The 22,023-nt window shown below is 35.7% G+C and overlaps 1 protein-coding gene across 5 annotated transcripts in view; it reads right to left on the minus strand.

Moving 5' to 3' along the window:
* Positions 1–22,023, minus strand: part of LOC121423875 (dynein heavy chain 7, axonemal-like) — a 103,243-nt gene that overhangs the window by 19,787 nt on the left and 61,433 nt on the right. For all 5 annotated transcript variants that reach the window (XM_041619430.1, XM_041619423.1, XM_041619405.1 and 2 more), the window contains 9 exons: positions 10,128–10,291; positions 6,097–6,250; positions 5,144–5,335; positions 4,191–4,324; positions 3,466–3,738; positions 2,976–3,114; positions 1,957–2,202; positions 679–771; positions 111–287 (listed from right to left, as the gene is read on the minus strand). In XM_041619430.1, coding sequence (XP_041475364.1) covers positions 111–287; positions 679–771; positions 1,957–2,202; positions 2,976–3,114; positions 3,466–3,738; positions 4,191–4,324; positions 5,144–5,335; positions 6,097–6,250; positions 10,128–10,291 — 1,572 coding nt within the window. The remainder of the gene's footprint in view (positions 1–110; positions 288–678; positions 772–1,956; positions 2,203–2,975; positions 3,115–3,465; positions 3,739–4,190; positions 4,325–5,143; positions 5,336–6,096; positions 6,251–10,127; positions 10,292–22,023) is intronic.

The following is a 22,023-nucleotide window of genomic DNA, read 5'->3' on the forward strand; positions in this document are numbered from 1 at the left end:
ACAACCGGCAGCTGATTGGCGCAGAGCAAATAAACAGTGAAAATCAGTGATTATTTGTTTCATGAAATATTCCTAATGACATACTCCCAAGGACTTGATCTCTGGATTACCTGATCATCAGCAAACTTGAGAAGAGCAGCAGTAGGATCACTACCAGGTGACAGGATGAAGATGAGAGGGGCGCAACAATGGCTGTCATTGAAGGCCTTACCAAGGTCAAACGGTGGGGGTTCAATGAACTTTCTGCCCAGTTTCTGGGTCACAAAGTCCTGGACAGCAGGTACCACCTAGTAGCATGGAAGACAAAACAATTTTACATCATCAGATAAAAATACAGTGTATTACATTAAAAGAATAATGTATTCTTTTTTGCTTTAATCCAACATTTTTGTGAGTTTCCTACTGTTTGTTGATTATATATATCTATAGAGATGCATGTTCTTACTTATCTTAGTAAAGCACTCTTCTCTGCTTTGTTTTATATTGTCTTTTTGTCTCAGGGACATAACTTATCTGTCTTGAATAATGTGCATGAGGGAGAGGATTGGATCATAGTTAAGATGCACTCAATGTAATCCTTGAATAGAAAAATAAAAATAGAAAATTCAATTGGTTAATACAATCTACTATCTATGGATAAATGTCAACCTATTGACGTAGTTAATATTTGACTCTCACCTTATCTGGTCGTAGACATCTGATGATAATGAGCTTCTGGAAGAGACCTAGACTCTCCTCCCAGTCACTTGGCAGCTTCTCATTTTGTGGTTCCTATGACAAGAATGACAAAATTGCAAATTCATCCAGAAACAAATATCAGTGTATGCTATCTGCTTCAACCATTCAGTTGTGTGTTGGCCCACTTCTGCACAAAGCAAATCAATCACATGCATAAAAATATTGGAGTGAGATGTACAATACACCATAGAAAATATTCTTACATTAAGAACATTTAAAATCACTAATTGGTTAATATAATCTATTATCACCCGTATCAGACCTCTGAACTGGTCATTTACAAAACCGTATTGCCTACATTTTCTGAATATCGGGAATGGTAGGTATATTGTTTGTATTTCCCTCGGTCTCAATGCGCGTATTTACTTTGCATGCAGAGACGACACAAAATATACCTTTGTATTTTCCCTGGTCTCACATCCGGGCATTTTAGGATGCGTATAAAGAGATACGCTTCATAAGGATCCGCGCACCAACAATATACGTCATAATAAAGACAACGCTGGATCCGAGCACTTGCAAGTACGTCATAATGGTAAAGTGCAGAGCCTAGACCGATATTAACATGACACCATAGAACTCTATTTTTAAAAGAAATATCCCCATTATTATGATTTTTGCTCTAGATATCTGATTTGGATGATAATAAAAATATTGACTAGCTCTTCTTTCGGGGAACATCAAATATATTGCCCTTAAATGACCCATATTGCCCTCGTCTAAAGACTCGGGCCAATATGATTCATTTGCTGGCAATATATTTGATGTTCCCCTCAAGGCTAGTCAATATTATATAATTATACTTAGCCATGTGATCACGAGACAACAGAAATCAACAAGAAAAGCCCTGACCGATTAAGTCTATATTTAAGTGTTACCTTTTCCAAAGATGAATTCAAATTTTCCTAATATTGCTACATTGTTTGGTTCCAAAATTTAGTCTCAAATATGTATAATGATGCATTTATGTTGTGTATAATGATGTATTTAGGTTCACTATGAATGTTTTCTTTGTTTTCTTTCTCTCTCTTTCTTTCTCATACTACCCTTTTTAAAGTGCTAAGAGACTTAACTGTAATTTGCGCTATATAAAAATCAAGTATTATAATTATTATTACTTGGCTTAAGAAAGTAGACAGGAATGCAAAAAAATACTTCAAAACAAAATTTCTCAGGTAGGTAGAAAGTAAATTTTCATCAGTTAACTAATAAACTTACACCACTGTCGTAAAGAACCTTCCAGCCCTCCTTCTGGGCAGGGAATTTCTTGCGGATGCCGCTGAACTTTGGCATCTCATCAGCACGGCAGACCTCATCCCAGGAGGTAGAGGGTAACCAGGAGGTTGGGTTAGAGTGAGGGTTGTCCAGACCTACTCCACCGGTCAATAAGAAACGCCATTCCTCTTCCTTGACCTCACCAGTGTGTTTCAGCAGGTTGGTGTTCAGGATAAAGGAGAACAACAGCTGCAAACAAAAAAGAGATTTTTTTTTTAATATTCAGTTGAATGGATGATGATTACTGCAAGAGGTTTATGCGAGTATTGGCTTTGATAGGATGATCTGGCCTTATTTCCTATTCTTTTTAAATGTTCATATTTCTTAAATATGTATTTTATACTTATCAAAAGTTTTAATCTCTAACCTTTACATGGACATTCTTATTGAAATTGAATTTATTTCTAGAATCATCATTATCAAAGAATAACATATAATGTATGTTTCATTGTACCATTTCACATGTAAATCATTCTTTGACATTGAGAGTCCTTTCCATTATTGCTCTACAACATATGCAAATTAATTACAAGTGACAATGAATTTCAAGAAGTGACAGATGCAATCTGAAGGATGGCTTGGCCCTGTTTCACAAAACTTGTCATTGATACCAAATGCTAGAATTCTATGTCAAATCTGTTCTATTAAGCCTACAACAGTAGCTTCTTACTTGCCATTAAGACCAGGTTTCATAAAGCTGTTCGTAAGTTAAGAGCGACTTTAAGAACGACTGGTGAACCTTTCTTACGCGCTAAACCATCGCCAATGGTGTATACCATCTACCATAAGAAAGGATCACCAGTCGTTCTTAAAGTCGCTCTTAACTTACGAACAGCTTTATGAAACACCCACCAGGTTCATAAAACTAATCACACTGAACCATTACATCAGCTTTTTATTGTACCTTAATATTTGTGATTGAAAACAGGTTTAATGAAACTGGGTATTGATTTTCTGTTTACCTTGTCTTTCTCAAAGAGAGAACGGCAGATGTTACAGTAGAGTGAGTAAGTGAAGTATTCTCTCAGGTTCTCAAGACGCTTCTCAAGATTGTCAGATTTCTCTGAGTTCTCAATGGCGTTGATAAACAAGTTCACAAACCTGGATGATTGAAAACAATAACAAAGGGGTTTGAAATAAATTAATATTTAGCATTGTTTGTATTAATAACATTGCAGGAATAAAGTATGATGCCATGGATGTATAAAAAGTTTCTGATTGTAGCCATCTTACAAATAAAAAATCTTAAATCAAGTAAATTAGTATCGTTTATAGTCAAATTGACACTGACAAAGCTTGGACTGTCATCCAAACTGTCAGTACATTTTGCTTTGATATCATTATGCATAATTCGTCAATGAAAATTGCTGACTGGACACTTCATGGAATGCTCTACTGAGGCTATGCCAATTATATCTCAACCAATTAACAATATAAGAACATATTACATACCATGTAAGAGAGTACTGGTACATGGGTTCAATGTTAGCCAGGTCGGCAATGGTGAAAAACAGGATACTAGAATGGGTGGCAATGGGTTTGTATCCTAGACGGGTCTTGTTGATCATCTTCTCCGTCTCTTCTGCAACAGCCTGCTTCTCAGAGATCTCATTGGCAAGGACTTTAGAGGAGGATAGAACCTTGATGGCCGTCTCGTCCTCAAGGATGTTGCCTTCCGATGAGGAGAGCACTTCTAAGATCTTGTTCTCAATTTCATTCAGTTGCCTAATTTAAAAGACAGAGGTAAAAGGTTAGTGCTAACTTGAAAACCCTTACAAAGAATAGTAGGACTTTCATTCCCATCCCATATTGTTCTTCCACACTATCCAATTTTCTACTTTTCCATCTTGTGCTTTTAGCATATTCTTCCTTCTTAACTTCTTGATATAAATTATCTTTCTTTTACAATATCCATCATTTACACATGTATAGAATAATATAACTTTGAAAGTCGTGTACAATTAACTATTTGAATAATGTTTCCTCTTTCTTCCCTTACCCTTCTCCTTTTCTTTCTTCTTATCTTTCATTTTATTCATGTCTACTAAACATTACATTATTTGTTCTTTATCTCTCTCTCATGTTGTACTCCTCGTTAACCATTCCCTTCTGCACTTCTTTCTTCTCCTTTGACTTTTCCCTTTTCTCCTAATTTGTTCCCCCATTTAATGACGTACCTTTTGTTGTCAGCACTCTGGATGATGAGGGCATTTCTCTCTTCCTCAAGTTCTGGACGTTCCTTGGCTACCACGATTCCCAACAGCTGATCCTCCAGACCCTCAGGGGTGATCATGAAGTTCAACAGAGTAACCTGTACATGGCAAGAAATCACGGTAATGAAATGAAAGTACAGTGAATAATCCTTATGTATCAGTTTGTAAAGGGAAACACCACCATCTTGTTATTAGTGTGATTGACAGAAAATAAACTCAACCATGGAAAGCCATCTATGCCGGAATATAATAAGTTATGTGAATGAATGAAAAGCAGACTGAACAATCATTGAAAATATCATAACAAATCCTACTGATTATTTGTTGACCATATATCAGGATAAAACAAAAATGACTACTTTCATATCTACATTAGATGTAAAAGTGGTCCTATGATTTGATTTGAGCTAAATATTCTTTTTGTAATTAGTTAGCAATACATTTTAACATCACAAATACATGCTATTAAACATGTTAAAAAGGGCTTTTAAACATACATGATATGTACATAAACATAACATAGGATCATCAATAAAACTCAGAATATTTCAAAAAACTAATTTACTCTGATGTGCAAAGAAATTAAACCTATCATCACTTTGGGGGGGAAGGGAAATTTCATACCTACTTTAATTTAAATAGCAAAAAAATCATGGGGAAAAGAATTTAGGTATCTTTCTTCAACATTGCTCTTCAAAATATGTTTTGAATACCTAAATAAACATTATCATAAAAAAATCAATAGATGCTATCAATCTCTTGAACAGATTAAGAACACAAAGGACCATTTCATGAAGTCTTCTATCAGTGTTTTTTTAGAGACAAATGAGCTCTCAGCCAATCAAATGCAAGTATCTCAATAGGAGATAACAGTTGTCAACGAAAATCACTAACATGAAACCGTCCCTAGGACATACCTTGACTGAAGTCTCAGGGAGGTAGTGAGGATTCCTCAGCTTAGTAGTGATGTAGAAACGGAAGTCATGGGAATACTCTATGGTACTGTCTCCAAGACGGATACAGATGGCTCCACCAGACTTGAAGGTCTGCTTCAGGAGCAATGGTTCCAGGATAGGATCCAGCTCCTCCGCAACATTCTCCAGCAGAACCTGATGGTATATAGAGATAAATAAGATGCCTTGGTTATAGGTGGAGTATTATATAGTTTGTTGTGTGTTTTTTCAAATAAATCGAATAAAACTAAAAGTGCATGTTGCATCATAAATGCACCCATCAGGATGCCAATTAGATATGTGCTATCAACATTTTATTCCAGGATTTATTTCCCATAGTCTTATATTTATCAATAATAAGATTAATTGTATCTCTATGATACAGGGTCTTGTTGAAAGAAGTTGTTGCTATGTAATGAGAATGATATTCAGAATTATATTAATTATATTAAGTGTCGCTTGTTTTATGTCCCCATCAAAAAGTCATGAATAGCCTATTCATTCGCCCAAGGTTATCATTAAACTGAAAAAATGGAGCAAATTTCCTGATGTTTTAATTAAACTCATTCTCTCTCCTAAGAGGTTTTGGACTCAAAGTCAAATTTGTTTGTCTAACAGGTATCCCTTGGTGATACTACCAAACAAGCATACCATTTACAATTAGAATTTTAAACGAAGTAGAGTAAAACCCTCCATGCCTGATCAACCTGAAGGATTTTTCTTTCATGGAAGAAAATGCATGCAGGCTGAAAACAATCAATATTTTTGCTAAAAAAATTGGCAACCCTAATCGATAACAAATGCTTACACCTATATTCTATGACAAATTTTCTCCCAGTCCTACACTTGGGAGATAACATATTTTATGGCATTACCCCCATCGATAACCAGTTATGAAACAGGACTACTGTACTTACAGGAGTTCCAAATTGGACACAATTCTCCAGGGTTCTCACAAAGTCACCATCGGTCAATTTGATGACATGAAGATTGTTAGCTTTCTCCATGTTCTTGACCCACTTATTGGCTTGACCCTGAGGATCTATCATGAGAGGCCATCGACGAGCATTGCTGTAAAAAACAACAATTATAGAATGATAGAATAATTTTTAAAATGCACTGTCTTCTAAGAATAAACTTTAAAGAATAGGCAAATGTGCTGAAGAATTAGTCTAGATTGATATACCTCTTGATAAAAGCATAAAATAAAGAGTAAAAGGCCCTTGATATGCTGGGAAACAAGATTAAATCAGAAGAGTATTTTAGAAACCTTCTGTTCCTTGGCACCTAATCTATTTGAAGTAACTTGTATTATCAAAATGTTTGAGGGAGGGAAGGCCTGTGGGCCATGGCCATTAAGTTGACCTATTCTCCACCCAGGCTACCTGGTTGGGTGAGAAAAGGTCTAAAAACTATTTGTATTTTTGTAATATTTCTCAATCTTGCATTGTACATGTTTTCTTTTCGATTAAGTGCCTAATAATAATAATAATAATGATTGTGGTAATCTGGATTTTAAGCTATTCAGGGTGGTTATGGCATTTTTCCTTTTTAAACTACACATTAGTTGGAAGTAAATGGGGGTAAACTTAGCCTTATCAAGTTGTCAGTGAGAATTTAAAACTTGGAATACTACTTGCACTTTTTTTCTGACAAGAAAATTACAAAGAATGTTCAGAAATGAAACAGCTCAGACCTGAAATCAAGTACCGGTACTTGCTGGAAATTTATCACTAATCATAATCTAAAAAGTTTAAAACCAATTTGCGTTTCAATCAATCTTTTCCGAAAAGAAAAGGGTATTGATACTAGTCTAAAACAGTCCAATCAGTTAACTGTCACTCCAGTTATGCATATACGAATATACAAGTTTGAAACTGATCCATCAAGTGATCATTTAGTTATTGCATTAAAGATCCACTTACAAACAAGGGTCTCAGTGACCTTTGTACTTAAACTTTTGTGATCCTTATATCTACTTTCACTCTCATATGCTCACACGTGCCAAGTGTAAGTTGATTCTTTGAATGAATTAAGCAATAACTGATAAAACAACAGAATATGGACATAAAAAATAAACCTTTTATTGTACTTCCAACAATCACCTTTAGAGGGTGGAAGTATAAACATAATAGCTGAATCACCTCACAAAAATAAAATGAACAACTTTCACATACACAATAATACGCCTGTATGAAAATACAAATGGTGTCACTGTCAGTGTACTTTATGATATATAGAGCATTAGCTTTATGCCCGAACACACACACCAATAAATCAATCATTCTACTTTCTCTGTTCAGTGAATCATACAATAATTAACTCCATAACATGATCAGAAAGTGCTAATCAACAAATGGGGCTAATCTAACATACTCTCAATTCAATTTACTAAATGGATGTGTATCACACTTTTTCCTTTCAATTCATTATATATCTATAAAGCCGACCAGTAACTTGATGAAAAAGGTGAGGTATTCAAGAGAATAAAATCATTCAATTTGAAGTTTGTAAAATGTCTCAATTAAAACAATAATTTGGGAAAATAAAAATGATCAACCTGATTTTTCTTGACTTTTAAAAAAAGTGTAAACTCATTGGCAAACACACCATCCAAGGGCATTCAGGCTAGCCCAGCAACAGTTCTCTGCCTACAGTGAATTTTCAAAAATTGCACTACATGCAAATCATGGTTCTACAAAATCATTGTTCATTAAATTAAGATGACTTGAAAGAAGGATGCTTCCTTGTAGAAGACAATGTTCTCACTACCGTCTCAAAACTAGTTTAGTGGAAACTAGTTTAATGAGTAATGAGAACAGTCAAAGCCGACAAAGCGGTATTAGAAGCAATCTTTCGAACCGGTTCAGGAAACCACCTCTCGAGGTAGCTTTGAAGATTGCTTTGCTTCGTTAAACTGGTTTTAGCATAAGTGAGGACACAACCATTCTTCGCAAGGCAATCTTCGCCCATTTAGCCCTACTCCACACACTGTATGTGGAATGCCTACGCTGCGGTTTCAAATTTCGCGCAAAACGTCACCCCACTGAGAGCATTTCCATAGCAACAAGATCGGTTTACGTGAAGTGATTTTGAAAACCACTTTCGGGTGATCAAATGGGAATGCTGGGCAAAGCGATCTTCCAAACTGGTTTCCTGAAGCAGTTTCTAGTAAACTAGTTTTAGAAAGTGTAATGAGAACAGGGTATAATGTCTCCCCCTCCCCACACACACAGGTGCAATTTTGTTGTGGAAATATTGAGCCAATTACACACAAGAGCAAGAAAATAGACAGAAAGGAAACACCAGGAGGATAAATCAATGAATTAATAATCCATCATTCCATAAATGCAGCTGTCCCTTTGTTTGATGGTGATAATTCTAATTATTTAAAAAAAAATAATAAAAACAACTTGAGTGCAGCTGATTCTATACTTGATTCATCAAGCATACAGGTCATGATACCAATCACATTTAATTGATAATCTGAGAAAAAAGCAAATCAAATGAATTAATAAAATAATACATGTGTCAACCATATGACCTCTTTAAATCAGTAATATTAAACTGGCAAAGGTGGAAATTTATTTGCAAATCATTTACAATTTCATAATTCCAGGTAAGCCTCTCTTTAAAACTAACATTTGAATCTTGATGGTGGTCTCCAAGTCTGCCCACCTAACGGTTTGCGTTAAGATTTAACATGAATTTCTTTTTATTTCATAAAATCTTTCAGTTGATAATATTCCTTTCATCATTGCAAGTATGCCAAATAGCTCATGAAAATTTTGAAATATATGATTTCTTGGAAGAAAACCTCAGGTAGTCATTTTCAGATTGAACAAAAAAAATGGTGCCCCATGTCTGCGTACCCATTCACTTTACACGCGATTCTGGGATTTTAATGAAAAAGACTGCATTTTGAGGCCATCACAAGAATGCCACAAATTCATTATTTTTCATCCATTTTGAATCATATTTTTATGTATTGCGTGTGTAAAGTTTGTGTTCATTGTGTATCTTCTTTAACTAGAATCGCACAGATTTGTAAAATATTTACATGTACCGGTACATGAGTTGCGTCTAACACAATAATGAACAAAAACAAACCCACATAATATTGTCATTTGTGAAAATTTATGAAGCTGCATGTACATGTATTATGAAATAGATCTTCAAAGTGAATGACATCATTAATCATAACAAGTGCTTTGATAAACAAATTTCCAGGGTCTTCTATTGCAAATGAAAAACCTTTTGCACCCAAAATGCTCATGGGCAGTTTCATTTATGATAATACACACGTGGCAGATGGCTTTCTTGAAATGATAAATTATCTCTAGGAAACTATTTCAGAATGGAGTAGACCCTTGAAAATCTGATGACAAATTATTCCTGCTCTTATTACCTGACTGAAGTTCAACTATTTTGTCCAGTGAATAATTGATAACGTCCACAAATTCCAGTATATTCATTTAGTCTACAAAATACATCCATTCATTTATCAACAAAATTAAATGATATGTACTACAAAACGGATGATAGATCAGTGTGTCCTACTGCTCGAAGACCAATAGAGCTCCTTATTGGAAGAGGGAGACAAAAAAAATGTTGTGATTTATTTTTAGCAATATAAATCCCTCTTATTAATGTGACTTGACTATTTTAAACAATAGTCAAGTGTGACTTGACTATTTTCAGTGGTATGTTTTTAAAGATTTCTTCTTCTTTTTTGGGGGAGGGGGGGATTGAACTTTTTTAAGGATATAAAAACATAAAAGTTGCATCTTACTTTCAAATACAGATCATAGGAAGTGAAATCAAATATCTAAATACCTATTCCAAATAAATAGTCCAAAATATTATACGAAACCATAGAGCCTATTACAGCTCTATGATGAAACTAAGGTAAAATGCCACAAAACTGAAAATAGATACATGTTCTAACCTGATAATGATGCCATTCTCAACAGAGAAGCTGTCTGTTGGTAGACCAGCAATATTCCAAGCCCTAATCTGGACCTGGTCTCCAAGAGTGTTACTAAGAGAGAACTCTGCTGATGTTGGGATTCCATTAGCACTGACTTCGCTGAACCATTCTTTGATTTGATCCTGTATGAAAATAACATCTCAGCATTATTTCTGTATTCATTATGATGCAAAGAATTGTGCTCATCTCCATATACTACCCATTAACATGAGTTTGGAAATGCAACAGATTATCTGAGGAATATGAGAGAAAGAAATATCATTCATACAAGCAATGTTGTGTCTTGCCCACTTGTGAAAAATGACCAGGTGGGTGTTTCATAAAGCTGTTCCTAAAGTTACAAACGATTTTACGCACGACTGGAACATGTTCTTAGGTCATAACTCAATGACATAGTGATATCACAAAGCACAAGAAAGGAACACCAGCTTTATGAAACACCCACCAGAAATATCGCAATTTGTAAGGGCACGTAACAGAATTGTATCAAAAGTTAATTGTGAAATAACTGGGATGGAATAACATTTGTCGCAAGAGTCTTGCATACAACTTGTAAACTTTAATGTTGACCTAAAAATGACCTTTGACCTAACCATGTGACCTCCAAATGCAATGCAGGTCTCCTAAGTACAGCTACAACCCAAGTTTAATTTGAAATTGACTTACAGGTCATGCAGAGTTATGTATCATCATAAGAGAGTCTTGCATGTAAACTTTAATGTTGACCTAAATATGACCTTTGATCTTACCATGTGACCTCCGACTGCAGCATAACATGCAGGTCCCCTAAGTTCATCTACCATCCAAGTTTGGTTGAAAAGTGAGTTATGGTTGCAGAGTTTATGTGTCATAAGAGTCTTGCATGTTAACTTGAACGTTGACCTGAAAATGAACTTTGACCTTACCATGTGACCTCCGACTGCAGCATAACATGCAGGTTCCCGAAGTTCATCTACCATGTTAGTATGGTTGAAAAACGACTTATGGTTGCAGAGTTATGTGTCAAAAGAGAGTCTTGCATGTAAACTTTAACATTGACCTGAACATGACCTTTCACCTTACCATATGACCTCTGACTGCAGTATAATATGCAGGTCCCCTAAGTACATCTACCATCTAAGTTTGGTTGAAAAGTGACTTACAGTTGCGGAATTAGGTGTCATAAGAGAGTCTTGTATGTAAACTTTAACGTTGACATGAAAATGACCTTTGACCTTACCATGTGACCTCTGACTGCAGTATAACATGCAGGTCCCCTAAGTACATCTACCATTTAAGTTTGGTTGAAAAGTGACTTACGGTTGCAGAGTAATGTGTCATAAGAGTTCCATGGAATAGAGAATTTTACTTTAGAAAATATCTTGATTTTTTTATAACCCATTATTTTTTATTTATTGATGTACCACAATACTATCAAAGTTTATTGACCCTAAATGACCTTTGACCTAGGTCATAACGGATTCATGCCAAATTTTTGATTGATTACATGCTCATAAAATCATACATAAAAAGTTTGTGAATTAATTTGATTACACTAAAATAAAATTCCAATGAAATTTAAATGCTCAAAATCAGCACGCGCGGCATAAAATCAGTATACGATCTTATCACATGACCTATTACATGAGAGAAATGAAAAAAGAAATTATCATTAAAATAATAAAGTTGTCGTTGTAGGCGCAGTATAGCAAGAGTACTGCGTATTGCGCCGAAAGAAAACATCCCCCAAAATGAACTACAACATCGAACCGTGCGTGACGACGCTCAAAGATAGAAAATTGGCGCCCTCAAAAATCGACAGCAGACGAGAATCTATAAATAAATTGACTGGGCAAAACTTGGTCGATTTGACAACGCCAACAACTGCAATGAACAATAATTGGATTTTATGGTTCTGAGTGGAGTAATTGACAGTTGACACATTTTTTTAAGCAACAGATGCATTCTTCTCAACATTCATGATCGTGTGAATGCCAAACTACTGGTTAAACATTTTACATGTTTTAGGCAGTCTTAATTTCATTCGTATTAATGCCGCTTACCTCGGCAATGAACTAAACCTTTAGATAGCCTTCCTCTAAGAATGTGCATAATTATGAACTTGCATTTTAAGACAATTACCACTTAACAAATATCGTAAAATCGCGCTTGATCAACGTTATTACAGAAAGCGGAGTGTTCGAAGATGTTATTTATTTTACTCCTAAGCAAACGCACCTGGTGAAATCCAGACTCTGTTTGGAAATGGTTGAAATTGGTTCAATAGCAGCTTTCATACCCGTCAAAGCAGACACTCGATGGCTGACGTCAAAATGAACTCTGTCTCTTGCAACGGAAAGGGCGTTAAGGGGGTAAAGGCGAATCGCTACAACCAACGCTTCGAGCCCACAGACTTGAATCATCACCAACACCATTGTCATTATTGCCTTTATTAGATGGAAACAACTTTGTCTATAAAAAGAGAACTCCATGCTAGGAGGTATAGGCGAGTGGCGAAAAAAAATCGACGCTTAACTACAAAGAACATAAGTCATCATTGACACCACTTTTCTTATTGATCATCATAATGGCATCAACGACGAGGATGGATCAAAGGAACCGAATTTCTTTGAGTTGAACTCCTCTGCTTTCCATTACATTGATGATTTAAGATTACTATAGAGATTTTAAAAAAAAACGGCAAAGCTTGAACCAATCGTCTGAGATGTTGTGACGCAAGGTTGTTTGATAGCGAATTTCTTCTGACATCGGCAAATAAAGGTAACTTTGGAATCATGATGAAAGATATTCAGCAGTTCAGTACTAATAATCTGCACGACTGGTGAAAATCATTTCTTCGATACTTTCAAGAGCAAGGCAAGAGATCGAGATATCAATACGATCTATATGTCCTACTTATATTTAATAATATATTTACACTTCACATTCTGAGTCGAAGTGCTAACGAGAAAATGGATTGTATCAATTATCACATTATTCAGATACTGTTGTTTATTCGAAGTGATCATACGAGTAACGTTTGTCACACCAATCACATTAGTTTCATATTTCTTACAAATGGGACTTCAACTAAAATGGATTTATTGGCATTAATATTTGTATTTTAGTAGGAATAGTAAGAAGAATGCTGTAAGGGCATGCCGTAAGAACGCATCCGTGATACAAGTTCCACAAATGATTAAATGGTCAATTCAATGATTAACAGCAAATCGTTTTACTGAGACATGAATCAATCTCAGTGAGGAAGTAAATTTTCCTGACGGAATCATTTACGTTTGTCGGACAATTATTCTGACACCACCATAAACGGGACATTAAGATTATGTAATGTCACATTTCCATTAATCAAACGAGATGTCCATTGTGAGCGAAGCAAGACGACAATTCACAAAATCATTTTGATATCTGCAGTTCATCAAATTTTGAAAACGAGCTTCTTCGGTGTGACCGCTCGTCTTTGGCTTGTAGATGTACTTTACACCATCGACGGTGAAATGACAAAATACAATCTATCCTTTGTACGGTGACAAAAAAGCGGCGAACCCGTCTTACCTTAAGTGAGGTTAGTAGAATTTCTCAGTTTTAACATTTCCTCCCATTATGTTACAAATGGCGGCAACTATGGCTCTAACCTCAAGTACAGTAGCAGGCGCCGTAACAGACGATAACATCACGTTTGAAAATGAAGAAGAATTCCACACTGGACTCGCGGAAATCTTTGAAGCCACATTTCTTGTTTTGGTGTCAATTCTAGGGACATTTGGAAACATTTTGGTGATAGCTGCGGTATTGAGCACACCAACTCTGCGGACTCGTGGCAATGTATTCATCATCTTTCTTGCCATCACAGACCTAATAACAACAGCTTTCTTGGCGCCTTTTTTCATTTTCACGTTACTGAAAGGAGGTTGGCCTTACGCTGAAATATACTGTGATATTCTAGGATACGCAGCTCTAATATGTCTTTCGTTATCTGTTATGTCTTTGGGCCTGATAGCTATCACGAGATACGTCGCCGTGACTCGTCCAAAGCATGTTTTTCAAAAGCAGTGTAATACATGTGTCATCATTGTTGCATTCGGGGTGCTGGCAACATTGAACTGCCTCATCGTTATCTTGCCAGAATTAGCACAATTTGGCAGCGTGGGGTACAATTCTGATCTTGGACACTGTTCCATGCTTTGCTCTGAAGATCGAGACTGGTGGTACTGCGCGACCTTGTTCCTTGGAGGAGTAGTGACGACAATGACCATCACACCTGCATACTATGCCCTGACACTTTGGGTGGTTCGCAAGAGCAGAATAACCGTTGCTGCAATCAACCGCAACAGTGAGAGACATCATGCTAACGTCAAAGGCAACGTTCCTCAAGCAGCCAACCGAGCCCCAACACTTAGCCGTGAAGAGATAAGATTGACCAAGAAACTTATGCTTTTGTTTCTTATATTTTTTATCTGTTGGTTTCCATACTCCATCGTGATTTTTACCGACAGGAATGGCATCGTCCCGACGCCACTTCATCGATTCACAAACCTTTTCGTCTGGGTGAACTCCTGCCTTAACCCCTATCTTTACGCTTGGATGATGCGGTCGTTCCGCAATGCATACAAAAGTGTGACGAAGTTTCACAAATGGAGGAAGTATTTGCCTTGTAAGAAAGTACGTGAAGGGGTAGATTCTGGGTCATCCATTATCATGACACGAGGGGCGACTTTGTGAAAGACTTTAAACCTGTACTTTAAAGCATAACAAATAAACACTTTGAATTAATTTTACACATGTAGACTGTTATCTCAAAGTGGACGACATGCCACCTGACTGCCTCTATTTCTGGTACAATCAAGTACGGATAATTTGGATACAAAATTGCAAACTGTTTACCTAATCTATAATTATATCGATAATGTATACATGTACTATTGAATACTCGCGAAACAAATATATTAAAATCTCAATCGTCTGACGAAAACAATTTAGACCATGTGAACGATTTATTTCAGAATATATGAATTATGAATATCCAATTGCTTTTATTCTCCTTGTATTTATGATATACTAATGATGTATAACTTTCAGTCAGGTTTGAAAATTAATATGAGCAAAAATTAATGATAATGAAAGAAAGTCGGTGTCAATTAATGTGATGACAAACCTTGTTAACTGAGGAAAATGTATGACCTAACTGATATAAATAAAGTCACCAAGCGACGGTAAATGCTCCATTTACTCTGAATAAAATAGCATTGACTTGATGGAAATAGAAATCAATCCAACATAATGCTAGACGTTCACCAGAGTGAATGGAAATTCATCATAAATGTCAAGCCCTACTTTAATTAATCCACATTCATTCACTGAATTGCCCCCAATGTTATATATTCCAGTGGCTCATTGAAGTAGACGGGCAATTAAAAGCAACTCCCAAAATCAGATGGTAACATGATTTTTTTTAACCACCCAGAAGTGAACATTGAATACTAGTGTATAAGTTGCATAAACGAACTCGAAATCGGGTTCAAACGGATAGTGCAGTGTGCTCCGGGGTTTAGAATCTACCACTTACTATTTCTTTTGTTTTATCATATATAATAGGAAATATGAAATATATTTTTCTTAATAATGTGAAACGTAGTTTGATTCCTACTTGAACATGTGGATTGCAAACGGTGTAACCGATTGTAACTCCAGGCATAGATCAATTTTTGTGAATACACATAATCCAAATCACATAATACTGAGATAACCATTTACAGGAGGTTTTATTGTTGATCAATTGAAATCATTTAAAAGTCGCCAGTTTATACTACGAAAAAAAATGACATGCGGAGCCCAAATATAGATTTTTAACCTGAATGTTATACATGAGGATAAAGCACAGTCCTCTTACAATTTAGAGATTGCTGGTAAAAAGTTTTTGGTGATTTTTTCCACCTCAATTAATCAGTGCTAAATCTTTAGCGGGCTCTATCAATGATCATGAAAACTAAACAATTATTGGTGTCCAAATGGGGGGGGGGGGTAGATTCCTTGGAGCGAATAGATCAATTTTGTACAATTCTTTAAAAGGAAACGAATTGCCAAATACATTATTGTATACACGTGTATGAACCGTACGTTATGGTAATTACTGTATATACGTCATCACGTAAGTACACCTTGATAGATTAATGGTTCTAAAAGGTGACGGGATTGAGAGAGATTGAAAAACGCGATGATCTGAAACAGCATTTTGGTGATGGCTATTGCACTTCCATTCTGAGAACTGTTATCACAAATGGGTTAACAATACAAGTGACCCGGTGAACTCTTGAAATTAAGAAAAATATAAATATTAAAAAACACAATAATAAATTGGGTTACCAATATAAACCTGTTCACAGAGGGGAAACAGGGGCAAAAGGGAACTGTTATACGATTCATTAATTAGACTTAACGGTTTAAAGAAGTGTGGCGCCGATTAAGTTTCATTGATATGTATACTCATCAGGGGCCCGTTTCACAAAGAACTTGCAACTGTTGTAACTTTTCCATTATGACAACAACCATGAAAACCTTGATTTTGATTGGCTGCTGAGCCCTGTTGTCATGGTTGTTGCCATTGTGGCAAAGTTACAACAGTTGTTAGTCCATTATGAAACGGGCCCCAGATTAGAATACGTGTACCGGAGACTTAACAAGCGATGTTCAAAGTATTTTATTATAAAGTATACTATCATTAAATGATGGATATGATAGCACAAGCAGATAAATTGGTATTATTCTTTTCATTGATTTAGCCTCCCATGAATAATGAAAACAGTTGTAAGGTAAGCCAGAAAGGTTTAGCTTTTTAACGAGCATGATTAATTTCGTTGAAAATGAAATTGCGTTATTAAATTGAAAATGTGTTCTCTATAGATTAATTGCTTAATGTTTAACTTTTTAACAAAAGAATAGTTCGCTTCTCACATTGATATCGTAATATATTTTGTTGGTATATTGGTAGTAATTGATTGCACAAAATGTGAAATGAAAATTGAGTCTCTATTGTAACGACTTCTGGAATTGTGTGAATAAGATGGATTAACCAATATGCATATCACTTTTATGTGAGTGACAGGGCTTTCACGACAAGATTGATTGACTCGCGGTCTTTCAGATATGATGAAAATTTGTTTGGAGGGGGGGACTTTACATACATACAGATATAATTGACATCTTTATACGGGTGGTGGTGCACGTGCTATAGTAATAGACACAGATAGGAATATGATTGAAGGTCTAGTCCACCTCAGATAAATGTTGATATGTAAAAATAGAGAAAAATCTACTAAGCAAAGCACATAAAATTTTATCAAAATCGGATTTAAACCGAAAATGTGTCGTACGATAAATATATTCAGTGGAGCAACATTTACTCATTTTATTTAATGTATTTCTTTAGTAATATTGAGCTGGACAATAGAAAATAAATGTTTTTTTTTAAACCATTCTGTCATTGATTTTCATTTAAAAAGGTAAAACGGCTGGACTTCGAAAAATATGATGATAAAAAATGCAATACATTGAGATAAGTTTTAAAGTCAGTTTTATAACAGATTAAGTTGGTCACAGAAGTTGCGTCGCAACTCCAAAGGCGACGCACACCTTACGACTGATCCATGATCCAATTTCTGAACAAATCGCATTTGTAGAAGTTGTCAATATTTTATATTGAATGATTGGAGATAAATTTCATATTTTGATACCAACAATGAATTTTTTCATGCGTGTACGCTACTATTAATACAATGGGTTCGATGAAATGACAGCCAGTACACGGTATGATGCCGACCAGGGGCGGATCCAGCCTTCGCCAATAGGGGGGGCCCGGATTTTTTTTTTTCAGCCATATTTTCCCCGATCGGCCACTCGAATATGATATTTGCCGGGATTTTTGGTTTCTTTAAAGGGGTAGTCCTATTAGTCACTTCTTAGCTTTATTCTTATGAATAAACATAAATATATAATAACATAATCATTATTAATATAATGCGAGCGCGAAGCGCGAGCTATTTTTTTTTTGGGGGGAATCTTCTGTACTTTTTTCTAAAAGTTTTGAACATTCTGGGCAATCCTGAAAAAAGATGTGTATGCAAGTGAATAATTATTATGAACGTGTAGCGCGAGCAGAAATGAACTGATGGAAAAGGTACTGTTAAGGACTTGCTTGCAGTTAGCCATGAAGACGTTACATATTTTCAAAAAATCAAATAATGCGAGCGCGAAGCGCGAGCTGAAATTTTTTGACATTTTTACCTAAGAAATGGAAATTCTAAGCACTTTTTGTAACTTAACAGAATAGATAAATAACTAAAAGATTGGTGCGAGCGCGAAGCGCGAGCAAAAAAATTCGTTATTTGGACCTACTGAACGAGACACTATTCAAGTTTTGTAAATCATGAAAAGGATGAGGAAGTGGGGATCTTCCTTACATTAATAATGCGAGCGCAGAGCGCGAGCGGAAATTTTTTATATACGTTTTGAGCTGATCGTATTTGTTATGGACTGCTTGAACTTAGCCATGAAGACGTTACATATGTCAACATTCAAATATTGCGAGCGCAAAGCGCGAGCTGAAAATTTTTGACATTTCTATCTGAATAATGGAAATTTTAAGCACTTTTTGTAATCGTGGAAAGGATAAGACAAAAACTGAACATTATTGATGCGAGCGTGAAGCGCGAGCGGAAAAATTCTGGACACTCTATTCATGTTTTGTAAATCATGAAAAGGTTAAGCTATTGGAAATTTTCATACATTGATAATGCGAGCACAAAGCGCGAGCAGACAATTTTTTTATATTGTTATCTGAAACTGGATAATTGTTTAAATGGAGAACAAGCTGCGTATCTGAATAAACGTGTATTTGAGATATCGACCTAGAATTTGGGTATTCTAAATACCTTTTTTACCATGAAAATCAATAAAGCGAGCGCAAAGCGCGAGCTAAAAATATATGATATTCAGATCTGAAAAGGGGTCGACTTTAAGCTCTGTATTGCAAGCACTTTGTGGAAAAATTGTGAGGTGAAGAAGGATCACAGTTAAAACAGAGCTGATATTTTCAATTATTGTTACTTTGAGTTTTGACATAGGACCGGGATATTATATAAGGACATTATGTCATCATAAGAAAATGATGACTATCTTCCTATTTCTCTTCCTAAGCATGAGAGCGCAAAATCTATTAATATTATGGCCTGAAAATTGGACATTTAAAGCACTTTTGGAATTATGCATAAGATGCATATGAGTTTAAAATCTATCAATGCGAGCGTAAATCGTGAGCAGAAATTTATGATAAATTGTCATCAAATGGTGATTTTAAGTAGTTTGTTTTAGAATTAATATTGAGATATACATAACTCACTAATCAAAATGCAAGCGTGCAGCGCTACCTGATACGTTTTGACAATCTGACCTAAATAGGGATATTTTGAGAACTTCATGGAATACAGGAAACTAATAGGTACCTGACAAATCAAATTTTGCGAGTGCGCAGCGCAAGCAGAAATTTTTAATATTCAAACCATTAAACAGAAATTTTTAAACTTTTAAAAAATCAATTTGTAAATAAAACAAAATAAGGAAAGTTCAATTTCCCAGCTGAAATATGTTTCGTATATTGACTTCAGAATTTGATATTTTAAGGTCCATATTGAGCAAGATATCACCTAAAAGGCAATGCGAGCGCAAAGCGCGAGCGAAAATTTTATATGCCGACATGAAAGATTAAAAAAAAAATAATTTCCAAGTCTTCCCCTTATCTTATTTTATTCACTCATCTTCCTCCTCTTATGATTGCCTTCCTTCTTTTCTCCTCTCTTTTCCCTTTTTCTTTTTTCCTTTTCCCCTTTTTTCTTTTTTTTTGCTCCGCCAATAGGGGGGGCCGGGCCCCTCGGGCCCCCCCTGGATCCGCCTATGGCCGACAATCGTGACTTGCTTTATGTAATAAAGAGAACAAAGAGGCTTGGTAGCAAAAGTTCAGAAGATGGAGCGTAAGTTCGCGACGAACATTGAAAGTGAAAGCAGGGGATCCCGGAATTTGACGAGAAGGAGCCCAAAAGGGATCCACTTTATAAAAAACAAGTGGAGCGCCTCTGGCAGCCTCGCCTGCATTATTCGATTCAATATAGCAGAAGTGCTGACTTTAAAGACGACTAGAAAATAATCACTCAAAAAACACACCATTCACATGATGATAAAATACTATGTTCATTGACCCTAATACCTCGGTCACATTTTCTCTACGGCGACCGTACGGCTAGTCAAAAACAGCCGTTCAAACCACTTTAAGTAGCTGGTACAAAAAAATGTTAAATTTGCTGTTTTCGACTCGCCGTACGGCCGCCGTAGAGTAAATGTGACCAAGGTATAACATTTGACATTTGACCTTGACCTTGAGGTATGACATTTGACCTTGATCGTGTGACCGAAGACTTTCGCAAGACGATCAGTGATACTTGATTACCCTTTTGTCCATATTTTATGAACTAGAGATCCATTAACTTTCAAAGTATGTTGGCAATTCAACAAATACCCCCAGCAAGGCCAAAGTTCATTCAACTTTATGGTCATGTGACCTGAAACTCACGCATGATGTTCACTGATGCTGATTACTCTATGTCCAAGTTTCATGAAGTAGATCCATATACTTTTATAGTTATGACATTAAAATTTTACCTTAATTAAGATTTCGTTTTGATTCCCCCAATATAATCATTGACCCTAAATGACCTTTCACCTTATAAGTTATGATGGAAATCAACAAATACCCCCAACATGGCGAAATTTAATTGACCCTAAATGGCGTTTGACCTTGGTCATGTGACCTGAAACTCAGACAGGATGTTTAGTAATACTTGATTACCCTTACGTCCAAGTTTAATGAATTAGGTCCATACACTTTCTAAATTATGATGACATTTCAAATACTTCACCTACGGTTAAGATTTTGATGTGGATTCCCCCAAAATGGTATAATTATTTCATTGCTCCTAAATGACATTTGACCTTAGTAATGTGACCTCAAACTCTAGCAGGATATTTAATAATACTTGATAACCATCACGTCCACGTTTCATGAATTAGGCCCACATACTTTCTAAGTTAAGATGACATTTCAAAAACTTAACCTTTGGTTAAGATTTGATGTTGACGACGCCGGAAAAGTCGCGCCTGCTTTGCTCGACTTTCCCATCGAGAATCTATTTGACATGGAAAATATCACCCCCTCCCCTCATTGGATTCGCAACTTTATGCTGCGTATCGTTTTTTTTTTCGATTAGGTTATTAGAAAGAGGTAGATTTAATATGCAATGCTTTCTTTTAAAGTTTTTTTTTTATAGATGAATTTCGGCTGCGAGCATCGACGTCGATGCTTTTGCCATTGCCAGGTATCGCACATTACTCGTGCGATCGTGACTAATTGAGTCGACACCCGCGGACCTCGACTTGTTAGGTGTCAATACAGTAATGGGTTGCTGTAACAATCGTCCCTGAGTAAATATGCGTTGCTAGAATGCAAAACTAATGGGGTATTGCAAGAAACTTGCGATCAATATCAAATATATCTGGACGGTCCCCAAATCAGACATTATGTCTTGCAATTTATTTCAAATTTGCAATATATGATCTGCTTCTTGCATCAAGGGGTGTATAATACACTGACTTGCTATAAATATTGTTCTTTCAATTGTAATAATGCAACAGAAATATTTTTTCAAACATTTTCTAGCAACATTTATGTTCTACTTACAACAAAATACAAGTCAGCCAAAATCAAAAGAATTAAAACGAAAAAGGAAATAATTTTGAGGATATGAATAAAAAT

This window comes from Lytechinus variegatus, chromosome 1 (assembly GCF_018143015.1).
Source record: "Lytechinus variegatus isolate NC3 chromosome 1, Lvar_3.0, whole genome shotgun sequence".
Lineage (NCBI taxonomy): Eukaryota > Metazoa > Echinodermata > Echinoidea > Temnopleuroida > Toxopneustidae > Lytechinus > Lytechinus variegatus.